At 45.3% G+C, this 11,830-nt stretch overlaps 1 protein-coding gene across 1 annotated transcript; it reads left to right on the top strand.

Annotated features, from left to right (window-relative positions):
- The first annotated feature begins 5,388 nt into the window (after positions 1-5,388).
- LOC125528377 (protein REDUCED WALL ACETYLATION 3) lies at positions 5,389-11,441 on the top strand. The gene is made up of 16 exons (XM_048692859.2): positions 5,389-5,765; positions 6,629-6,720; positions 6,916-7,044; positions 7,143-7,199; positions 7,292-7,364; positions 7,906-8,064; positions 8,572-8,721; positions 8,834-9,089; positions 9,174-9,295; positions 9,506-9,592; positions 9,725-9,813; positions 9,903-9,965; positions 10,072-10,128; positions 10,620-10,716; positions 10,796-10,954; positions 11,053-11,441. The coding sequence occupies exons 1-15, from the start codon at positions 5,733-5,735 to the stop codon at positions 10,952-10,954; spliced, it is 1,623 nt and encodes a 540-aa protein (XP_048548816.1). The 5' UTR covers positions 5,389-5,732; the 3' UTR covers positions 11,053-11,441.
- Positions 11,442-11,830: the final 389 nt, after the last annotated feature.

Raw genomic sequence — 11,830 nt, 5'->3', positions numbered from 1 at the left:
AGTGGCAGTTCTCCGGCAGGGCTTCGCCAAGCTCACGCGAAGGAGGAGAGGTATTGGAGGGGAGGGGCTGCGCCAGGTTCAAGGGTTGTTGCCACCCTCCCACCCCTCCACTATTTATAGGTGGGGAGAGAGGGGGCCGGCCCCCCTAGATCCCATATAGGGTTGGGGGCGGCGGCCAAGGGGGGAGGAGTGCCTCCCAAGTCAAGTGGAGGCCCTCCCCTTTAGGGTTTCCCCTCTCCCATGCGCATGGGCCTTGGGGGGGCTGGTGCCCTTGGCCCATTAAGGTTAGGGCACCCCCCTACAGCCCATGCTGCTGTATTGGACATGGTGGAACATTTTCCGGACCTCCGGACCCCTCCGGAATCCTCCGGAACCTTCCGGAAGCTTCCCGGTACAATACCAGAAAAAACCAAACTTTTCCCGGAACCCGAACAACAACTTTCCATATATAAATCTTTATCTCCGGACCATTTCGGAACTCCTCGTGACGTCCGGGACTCCGAACAACATTCGGTAATCACATACAAGTCTTCCTAATAACCCTAGCGTCATCGAACCTTAAGTGTGTAGACCCTACGGGTTCGGGAACCATGCAGACATGACCGAGACAACTCTCCGGCCAATAACCAACAGCGGGATCTAGATGCCCATGTTGGCTCCCACATGTTCCACGATGATCTCATCGGATGAACCACGATGTCGAGGATTCAATCAATCCCGTATTCAATTCCCTTTGTCCAGCGGTATTGTACTTGCCCGAGATTCGATCGTCGGTATCCCGATACCTTGTTCAATCTCGTTACCGGCAAGTCTCTTTAATCATTCCGTAACACATCATCCCGTGATCAACTCCTTGGTCACATTGTGCACATTATGATGATGTCCTACCGAGTGGGCCCAGAGATACCTCTCCGTTACACGGAGTGACAAATCCCAGTCTCGATTCGTGCCAACCCAACAGACACTTTCGGAGATACCTATAGTGTACCTTTATAGCCACCTAGTTACATTGTGACGTTTGGCACACCCAAAGCACTCCTATGGTATCCGGGAGTTGCACAATCTCATGGTGCAAGGAAATGATACTTGACATTAGAAAAGCTTTAGCAAACGAACTACACGATCTTTGTGCTAGGCTTAGGATTGGGTCTCGTCCATCACATCATTCTCCTAATGATGTGATCCCGTTATCAACAACATCCAATGTCCATGGTCAGGAAACCGTAACCATCTATTGATCAACGAGCTAGTCAACTAGAGGCTTACTAGGGACATGGTGTTGTCTATGTATCCACACATGTATCTGAGTTTCCTATCAATACAATTCTAGCATGGATAATAAACGATTATCATGAACAAGGAAATATAATAATAACCAATTTATTATTGCCTCTAGGGCATATTTCCAACAGTTTGGACATCGGAAGTTTTCCGGGTGAAATCGGCATTTTACCGGAGTACCGGGAGGTTACCGGAACCCCCCGGTAACCTAATGGGCCTTAATGGGCCTAGTGGAGGAAGAGGAGAGGAGGCCTAGGGGCTGCCGCGCGCCCCTCCCCCCCAAGTCCGATTTGGACAAGGAGGGGGGGCGGCGCCCCCCCTTTCCTTTCTTCCCTCTCTTCCTTCTTCCCAAGTCCTAATCTAACCAGGGAAAGGGGGGAGTCCTACTCCCGGTAGGAGTAGGACTCCTCCTGCGCGCCTCCTCCTAGGGCCGGCCGCACCCCCCCCCCCTTGGCTCCTTTATATACGGGGGCAGGGGCACCCCTAGACACACAAGTTGATCTCCAAGATCGTTCTTTTAGCCGTGTGCGGTGCCCCCTTCCACCATAGTCCTCGATAATATTGTAGTGGTGCTTAGGCGAAGCCCTGCGACAGTAGAACATCAAGATCGTCACCACGCCATCGTGCTGACGGAACTCTTCCCCGACACTTTGCTGGATCGAAGTCCGGGGATTGTCATCGAGCTGAACGTGTGCTAGAACTCGGAGGTGCCGTAGTTTTGGTGCTTGATCGGTCGAGCCGTGAAGACGTACGACTACATCAACCGCGTTGTCATAACGCTTCCGCTGTCGGTCTACGAGGGTACGTAGACAACACCCTCCCCTCTCGTTGCTATGCATCACCATGATCTTGCGTGTGAGTAGGAATTTTTTTGGAATTACTACGTTCCCCAACAGCTTGGTGTGCTGGAGCTGGGTCAGTTGAAGCTTATCAGCCTGTAGCCACACAGGGTCTCATCGGCTCATCGAGCCATGCTCCCTCGTCGTCTAGGTTGGTTGGGAAGGAGGAGGAGGAGGAGGAGGAGGAGGAGGATGATGAGGAGGAGGCCACACATGAAGAAGGGGAGGAGGAGGAGAGCAATGGGGAGGAGGAGTACGATGAAGATTATGGACCTCCACCAACTCAAACATCTCAAGCATCTCAGCTGCCGAAGAGGAATCCGAAGAAGAAGGATTTGCTGAGTCCGGACCCTTTCTAGAGACCGGTTCCTCGCCGGCCCAAGAAGAAAACCGAAGAGACTCGTTCAAAGAGTAACGATGACCGTACCTCCAAGAGGGGAAGGAGCAACTGATTATGCTCTTCGATACTTGCCTCTTTTAGTTTGGTTGAACTTCGTTTGGTTGAACTTGTCTAGTGGTTGTGAAACTACGTGGAACTATGTGTTTGCTATTTGTGGATCTATGTGTTTGCTACTATGTGGAACTCCGTTTACTGATTAGTTGAAGTTCGTTTGAAATGTTATATGCACTTCAAGTTATCTAATGTGGATCTATGTGATGCCCAAGTTTAATTGTTTAAAATCTGTGATATTGCTGTCATATTTGTGAAACTTGCTGTGATATTGCTGTCATATTGAATTTGAAAACAAGCAACCAAATGAACTAGAAACAACAAAACAGAGGACCCTACCGCCAGGGTGCCTGGCGGTAGGGTCAGACACCCTACCGCCAGCCCCCATGGCGGTAGGGTGCACCTACCGCCAGGGTCCTTGCATATTTCGTTACAGAAACTTTACACTGCAAAACACAGGACACTACCGCCAGGGGACCTGGCGGTAGGGTCAAACAGCCTACCGCCAGCCCCCATGGCGGTAGGGTGAACCTATCGCCAGGGCCATTGCACATTTCGTTACAGAAGGTTTGTACAGCAAAACCCTGCCACACCCTACCGCCAGGGACTCTGGCGGTAAGGTTAGATAGCCTACCGTCAGGCCCCCTGGCGATAGGTACTTATCCATGTCAGCGCAGTCAAATGGCCATCGTCCCCCTCTGTTACACCCTACCGCCAGGGGTTCTGGGGTAGGCTGTCTAACCCTACCGCCAGATCCCCTGGCGGTAGCAAAAGGGTCAAATCCCGTTTTTTTTTGAAACCGGGGTCAGATCCTGAAATTCTTTGGAAAAGGGTCAAAACATGAAATTTGGCCTATAACCTTTATCTATTAGCAAATTAGAAGAGAGAGTGAATAAAAAGAAATCTATGTTAACATAAAAAATATCTTTTTAAATACAGTACAGACGCAAGCGCTCATACATATGCGCATACACTTATTTCCATAAACGCACACACACTACGCCACTGAAGTCATCGTAGGCGCCTCAACGTTGATGGAAACGTCTCTCCCACTAAAAACGCATCGCCTGAAATCCTGAAGTAAATATAGGAATAATGCGAGCACCAGGACTTGAATCCCTGCTGGGCTGGGAATACCACTATCTTTCTAACCATCCAACCACAGATTAGTTCACAACATAAAACTTAACTGAAGATATATCACATTCGTAGTTTCACTTCAGAGCTTGTCTGCCCAAGACGTGGAGAGTATCTCTCTTTTGGAACCGAGAAGTGTAGCTGAAAAATAAAATATCACTAATCATTCATAGTTGAGCACGATGTCACCTTCTTTGAACGAACAGACATTCGTAGTTCCACTGAAAATCCATTTTATGGTGTAAAAGAAATATCAGGACCAGACTTGCACGATAGTGTTCGTAGGTGACGTGTATGTTGTATTAAATCCAAAAAACTATGACTAAAATTAGAAGTCACAACATATGCGGTTATAGAGTTGTATAACACCTACATGATTTTCTCCCAAAACTTCCTCCCCCTAGGAGATGGGTGCGAGCAGGAGAGTCATGGAGCACAACCCCATGGATACTACTCAGATCTAAGCAATCACAACACACATTAAAAATCCAACCGAATGAGAATCACGAGAACACATTAGTTGAGCACGATGCCACCTCCTTCACCGCACGGATGTCGGCATGGCGGGCTTGTGCATGAAAACCTTGCTGGACTGTTTTCCTAATGGGATGTGGCTGCTACAATTTTTTCTCCATGAGTTGCCGGACTCCATGCATCCCCAGTGTTGTTGGTAGCATGCCACATGCCCATGCCTCCTCCCAATTGAGTGTAGCAGCCTACGGGGCATGGGAGATCTTGGAAAAGGGGAGGAAGAGGAACCACCCATGGATTTTGGATGAAGCATAACTTTGCTATGGATTCAGAGTGGACCAATCAAGGATTGAGAATCAAGTAGATCCTGCGAGGGGTCAGATGAAGCCATGGTGGTGACTGGCGAGTGGTGAAGAGCGAGAGTGGAATGAACGGGGAAGAGGAGAGAACCAAGAACATAGTTTCCCCTTTTTGGGATGCCGCCTACGATTTCAGCGGTGGGATCCCAACTGGGCGTGAGATGAGATACACTAGCCGTTAAAGGCATGACACACGAGTCAAGAGGAAATAAATAAGCGCCTTCGTTCATTGACTAGGACACCCCCGCAAACCTCTCGAAGTAGCCTCAAGCAACGAATTGCCCACTTACAAATGAGCCCATGAGCACTTCCCAAAACCCTTGATGCGTCCAGGGCAAGTACTCCTAGGGAGCTTAGAGTTCTAGGTGATACATGAAAAACCGTCAAGCTCTTCTCACAAAGGATTTAGATGCCGTGAAGCTGAAAACAGGCTCTACAAAGGCGTCGTTCTGCACTATAGGGTAGCACCCTGCCAGAGCATAACCGAGAAGCCATGCCCTGTAGCATAATCAAAGATTCTTTCGAGCCAGCTAGCTCCTCACTTATCCACAGACGACACGTCGCCAGGGTGATCCGAGGACGAGTCTGTGCGGTCCCGATGACCATGTCCATGTTCACGCTCCTACTCCCGAGTTTTTGTGGTGACTTTGTAAAATCTCAAGATACTATGTCGGCTCAATCTGTGTCAAAGATGCTAGCAAGGGTAGGGTGCAGGACGAGTGTACTGTGTTTTTTTTTTTTAAAGGAGCACGAGGACGGGGTCCAAAAATCTAAACAAAACTGAGTATAAAAGCAAAGGAAAAGGGGTGGCACCAAACTTTGCAACCACCCACCATCCCGTCGACCAACCCTCATTTCCTTCCCCGCCCGTCGGTCCGTCCGTCCGGCCCGACCGCGACCAGCCACCGCCCCGTCGTTCGCTGGGTTGCTTCAGATCTCCTCCTCCCCCTACCTCCCCACCCTCCGCCTCCAATCCCACTCCCGCCATTGCGCAAGATATATATAAATCCCATCCCCATCAGCCCAGTCTCCTCCCCACCCGCCCGCGACCTCGCCGTCCGTCTCTCTCCCCCGTCCAACTTCCCTGCTCGCGGGGCATGGCCTGCTGACGACTCATCTGGTGCACAATTCTCTCCCGGATCTGACCCGCCCGCCCGCGCTGCCGCTGGGATCGGGATCGGGATCTCGCGCGGGATGGAGGTCTTCGGCCCCGTCACGCCCGGCCAGGTGACTGTGATTCCCCCGCTCCGCCAATCCCTCGTCTCATTTCGTGGCTGCTCAAGCAATTCCCGCCCCGCCGGCCGAGATAAGCGTCTTGCCGGAGTCAATTTTAGCTCCCCCGCTCCGCTCTTGAAATCGTCTAGTGCAGTACTTGTGTGTAAGCCTACTGAATTTGCTGTCTAAGCAAGCAAGCACTAGGAGCCTCCTGGATCCCTGCCCACCAAAATTGCAGAGGATTACGTAGCGGGGTTAGCTCATGCGTCGCAGCTGTTCTCGACACGCGTGACGTGTACCTGAGCAGCCTGGTTCCGAGTTTAATGCCATGGTTTAAGGTTGCTCCAGGGCTTGAGCAAGAATTAAATTCAGTTCAGCACGTACCCACAAAGGTGTAGTCTTGTGTGCCTGTCACGTGAGTCGGTCCTTACCTCACGACTTTGGTGGCCCGGCTCTGATTTAGTTTCACAACATGTCAACATGACGCATGACATCCAGGCACAAATGTCTTTTTGTGTCAAGCAGTTATGATCCAAGAAAGCAGAACACACTTATGCAAAAATGAAAAATTAGAGTTCAGCACTTGAGCTGTGATATTCCACATCTTATTTGGTCAAAAACATCAAAGCAAACAGTCCACCATGCCAAATTCATTGTGCTGGAATATATATCAGTAGATCTACCTTTCCCTGAAGACAGTATAGAGCAAAGTTTACTGGGAGTTGGCTGCTTAACTCCTCAAATCCAAACTTAGGCTGAGCTCTTTTTGTTTCCTAGTCTTATGCTTTTGTTTGCGTTGGCAAATTGCGGCTAGGTTCAATTTTCATTGCTGCCATGGGCTTATGTAACACGCACGGTGTTGTCCTTCCTTGCAGGTGTCATTTTTACTCGGTCTTTTCCCAGTCCTCATTGCATGGGTCTACTCCGAGATCCTGGAGTACAAGAAGTCTTCGTTACATGGGAAAGTGTAAGATTTCTCAGCAGAATATCTGCTTTTGGTTAACTTTACAACTTAGATTCGAGCAGCTGTCATTAAATATACATACCCACTGCCAGCCGCATACTGCTTCTTCAAATAATTCAACAGTTACTTTGTTAATCAGAAGCTGAACAACTACCGTCCTAACTTTGCCCGAATCATCCATTATTTTGTCATCTGCAGTCACTCAGATGCTACTTTGGAAAATGAAACCTCCAAGGAAGATGAGAAGGCTATATTAATTGAAGGAGGCCAGTTGAAATCACCATCGGCGAAATTCCGGAACATGTCTACCAAAGCCAATTTAATACGGTATCATATGAATAAACAATAAGATACATATTTTAGGATTATACGGTCTCACATGAAAATGACGAGTGCTTATGTCATGACGTCGTTGCGGTTTGCAGGTTTATAACAATGGATGAGCCTTTTCTGCTAGAAAACCGTGCTGTACTGAGAGCCATGTAAGATCCTGCAGAATTAATTGCGTCCAGTCTAGATTTTCCAGCTAAGAGATCTGCTATTGAAACTTATGTGTCCACTAACCATCTTGCAGGGCTGAATTTGGCATTGTGCTGGTTTACTTTTACATTTGTGACCGGACAAACATATTTCCAGAAAGCAAGAAGGTACTATGTTACTCTTATTTCTTACTGTATGCATTTTGAATGATGTATCATACAGTAGAGTAGATATAAACTGTAGCAGGTGTCGGTTATTTAAATAAAATAGTGTATGCACATTATCCGTATCTCCGAGGAGTGTCATTGTTACTTCTGGTTACATGATCCGCCATGACTTGTTTCCTCATTCATCTTTCAGCAATTAATACCTGCAAGCTGTAATGGTTTGTCTGGCCTAGCTTTAGTTTAGATATGCCTAAATTAAGCTAGAGACTGAGAGCTAGAGCAAAGCAGGTGACATATTTTTTGGCATATCTAACAATTTTAAGCTTTCCATCATCTGGGAACCTGTAGCAAATAGATGGTGGCTTATGCTTGCAACATTTTGTAAGCTGAGTCAGCCAAACTAACTCTTGTGCTCATGTAATAAGCAACTATGTAGGGATAAACCTGAATTATACAAAACAAAACCATATATGCTTGTTATGTGTACGCCTGTACGCTTCTTTTTTGCTCGTATCGTAATCTTTGTTCCTTTTTTTGACAGAACTACAACAGAGACCTGTTTCTGTTCCTGTACATTCTTCTTATCATAGCATCAGCACTTACTTCACTTAAGAAGCACCAGGAGAAATCAGCGTTTTCTGGAAAGTCCATACTCTATCTTAACCGCCACCAAACTGAGGAATGGAAAGGGTGGATGCAGGTTAGTGATTTTACTTCATTGCTTTAGTTCTTCTGGTAAATGCGATTTTAGTCATATCTGTGGTTGGAGGTATTGAGAGATTCTGCGTGTGATGGCATTTTCGATGCACTTTTTCGCCATTCATCCTTTCAGTTTGCAACACGAAACACAAAGCATGTCTTTGATGCTCATTTAGTGAAATTTCCACCATGTGCTGTGCACATAGTGCGCTCATTAGTGCCTTCACTGTTTCTAGTCTACTTCTCTTATATTGCAAGACCAAGTTTTACTATGCATTAAAGTCAAGAGAGTATTTGCATTATTGTCCCAGTCTGCTACTCCATATTCAAACTAGTTCCGGGATAGTCTTCTTCTCATTTATGTTACAGCAATTTATACCACGGAGACATATACTATTATTTCAGTACCGTTTCTGTTGTTGACTTGTTGTCCTTTGTAAGTTTTTTGTAGCTGTATTCTGGCTGTAAGTATGTTACAAACTTATAATTATTCAATCTTCCTCTCCAGGTCTTATTTCTGATGTACCACTATTTTGGCGCGTCAGAAATATACAATGCAATTCGTGTTTTCATTGCTTGCTATGTTTGGATGACTGGATTTGGGAATTTCTCGTACTATTATATCAAGAAAGATTTTAGCATTGCAAGATTTGCACAGGTGCTGAGTCTACCTCAACCTTTATCGCTTCTGCGTATGATAAATTTAATTCTCTTGATTTTTGGACCATCTGTCAGAGACTTAATGGGTAACAAATACACTTTTAACGCAGATGATGTGGAGGCTAAATTTCTTTGTGGCTTTCTGTTGCATTGTCCTTGACAATGATTTTATGTTGTACTATATCTGCCCAATGCACACCCTATTTACACTTATGGTGTACGCATCACTTGGCCTGTTTAACAAGTATAATGAGATACCATCAGTTATGGCTATTAAGATTGCTGGCTGCTTCTTGGCTGTCATTTTGATATGGGAAGTTCCTGGGGTATTCGAAATTTTGTGGGCCCCCTTTACGTTCCTGCTTGGTAAGTTGTCCATATATTTTTCTGTGGATATTCTTCTCAGTCATGGATCAGAGTATTAATCTTTGTTTTTTCTGTCCAATGTAGGCTATAAAGATCCAGAGCCTTCTAAGTCACACTTACCCTTATTGCATGAGTGGCATTTCCGATCTGGGCTTGATCGGTACATATGGATTGTTGGAATGATCTATGCTTACTTTCACCCTAATGTAAGTTTTCAGATATGTATATGTATTCCTCTTCTTCCGTTATGCATGCATACACAGTCAATATTGATAAGTTCTTTCCACAAACTTCCTCTGTGGAGTCTCTCCTGATACATTACAGTAATGATGACAGACTTAGATGTTATTGTCTTATGTATTTGTTCCTTTGTTTATCTCAAATTAATCTAGTATATAACCTTACATACTGAACAGGTGGAAAGATGGATGGAGAAGCTGGAAGAATCTGAGACTAAGGTTAGGTTGTCGATCAAGGGTACCATTGTGACTCTTTCAGTCCTGGTAAGTCACATGACCATCTCATACAAATGCACTGACTTGTTATTTATGTCAGCTAGCTTGGTTGTTACCAATTAGTCAACATTGCTGTGTTAACCTCAATTGCTATACTAACTAGGACTTCTGTTCTTTTAGGCTGGCTATCTGTGGTATGAATATATCTACAGGCTGGACAAAATTACGTACAACAAGTACCATCCGTACACGTCATGGATTCCTATCACGTACGTATAAAAAAGAAGATATCGTAACCAATATGACACGCGGCCAACATTTGTTTCATGCAGTTGACACAGTGCCTTATTTCTTACAGTGTATATATTTGCCTACGCAATTGCACCCAACAGTTGAGGGGCGCTTCTTTGGCTCTTTTTGCGTAAGCATCTACTAAGTTTGTAGCACCTTATATGGATTGTTCAGGCATTTTCCCTTTCCCATTCCTTTGCTTTTTCCATTACTAAGATCGAGATCTTATTTGACAGTTGGCTTGGCAAGGTCACTCTGGAGACTTATATTTCCCAGATCCACATTTGGCTCAGGTATGGAACTAAGCTGTTTCAGCATATGCTGATTCTACTTTTAGTTACTGAATGTTGACTCAGTTCAGTAGTCCAGTGATAAGTATGCTTTAAGATATTAAATGTTTAAGCTCAAGACTCGAGAACAAAAATCGAAGGGACATTCAACTCTGTCTGGAAGACCTTAAGCTTTTTTATGTAGCTTGAGTAGACATCCAGCTGTTCCTGCCTGATAAACCATTAGTAGTTATTCTGTTGGTCTGGGTGCGGTAGTTCCACTAAGTATAGACAAAAGGGCAACTATCACAGTTGAACTTGTGTCTATCTTTACTCGATGTAACACTAATGTCCTTGGCCAAGAACAGAGAGTTTCTTGAAAGCAGATGAATACCTTTTGACCGAAGTGCATCTAGGATTTGTCTTCATTCTCCATGTTTCTGCTTATTGTGCCTCGTGCCTCTGGTTCCTAGACGCAGGATCCGTTTTGAGAGCTGTTTCTTTTCTTTTTGCAGGTCTAGTGTACCAAACGGGCAGCCCAAATGGCTTCTGTCTTTCATACCGGGTTACCCGATGCTTAACTTCATGCTAACGACATCAATCTATCTTTTGGTAAGTGTACTGATCTCAGATGCATTTCATAAAACCGGATCATCAAACATGCTAATTCCATGCTCACTCAATGCTGCAGCTATCATACCGGGTATTTGAGATCACAAACGTGTTGAGGGCAGCCTTCATTCCTAGCAGAGATAACAACCGCCTGTACCAGAATTTCGTTGCCGGGGTTGTCATCTCTGTATGTCTGTATTGCTGCTCACTCGTTCTTCTAAAAATTCCGGCTGTATAGGTAAAGCGCAGGACCCTACTCTACACACTCAACAGTTTCCAGAAATCACTACTCATATATCTTCGAGCTTTTTTACTTACTTGTTCATGTAATTGCAGATGAATAGTTCTTATGGATGTAGAATTGCCAAGTAAATGATACCGGTGGAAGGCTGCTTCTTCCACACGCACAAACGAGGTTTGCTTGGCGGGGATGCCCGGTCCCATTTGCATCTAGGGGCTCCCCTAAGAAGCTGCCCTTGGGAACTTGATCGCCGTGGAGGGAGACGCAAATTTTTGATCATTTTTCTTGTTGTAAAAGCCAACCCATTCTTCTGGGAGTTGTAACAGCTGTCAGCCGTGTAACTGTCAACTTTGGTGTGCACCTTGTTGTTTTGTAACCTGTCTTAGATATTCTTCTATACATACAAGGAAAGCGTTTCCCTCCTGTAAAAAAGAAATAGCGAGTCAACGCATGAACTGTGAAGCATACCTTGTCGTGCTCTGAATTATTTTCGAGTTATTTCGAGAAGGGCAAATGGGGGAAAGGCAAATGGAACCTGACACTCAAATACCATTTTTATGCCTTGCCAAAAAAAATCCCTGAAAAAGTGTACATACACATATACTCCCTTCGTTCGATGAAAAGTGTATATTTGGCTTTAAAATTTGTTCACAAAGAGTGTACTTCTATCTTCCCAATACATTTTACAGTAGAAAAAAATGTTTCTCTCTCCTCACATGCACTTAGTTCATCGAGGGTTGGATAATTAAAGAGGAGAGATAATGGCTTGCATCGTTTCAATGCATTTTTTACTTTACTCTATAATTTGTTCTAAATTTTTTATACGTACACTCTTCACCGGACGAAGGGAGTACGCGTATAATATATATGTGC

Source organism: Triticum urartu, chromosome 1A, assembly GCF_056163025.1.
Source record: "Triticum urartu cultivar PI428250 chromosome 1A, HENAU_Tu73, whole genome shotgun sequence".
Taxonomy (NCBI): domain Eukaryota; kingdom Viridiplantae; phylum Streptophyta; class Magnoliopsida; order Poales; family Poaceae; genus Triticum; species Triticum urartu.
Note: the sequence above shows the minus strand (reverse complement) of the source record. Positions and strands in the feature narration are given on the sequence as shown.

What these genes read in the sequence shown, in the direction of transcription:
- LOC125528377 (XM_048692859.2), top strand. Translation starts at nt 5,733, where the DNA reads ATGGAGGTCTTCGGCCCCGTCACGCCCGGCCAG. An exon ending in AATGGAAAGGGTGGATGCAG is followed by an intron (nt 8,065 to 8,571) that starts GTTAGTGATTTT and finishes CTTCCTCTCCAG; the next exon opens with GTCTTATTTCTGATGTACCA. An exon ending in CAGATCCACATTTGGCTCAG is followed by an intron (nt 10,129 to 10,619) that starts GTATGGAACTAA and finishes TTCTTTTTGCAG; the next exon opens with GTCTAGTGTACCAAACGGGC.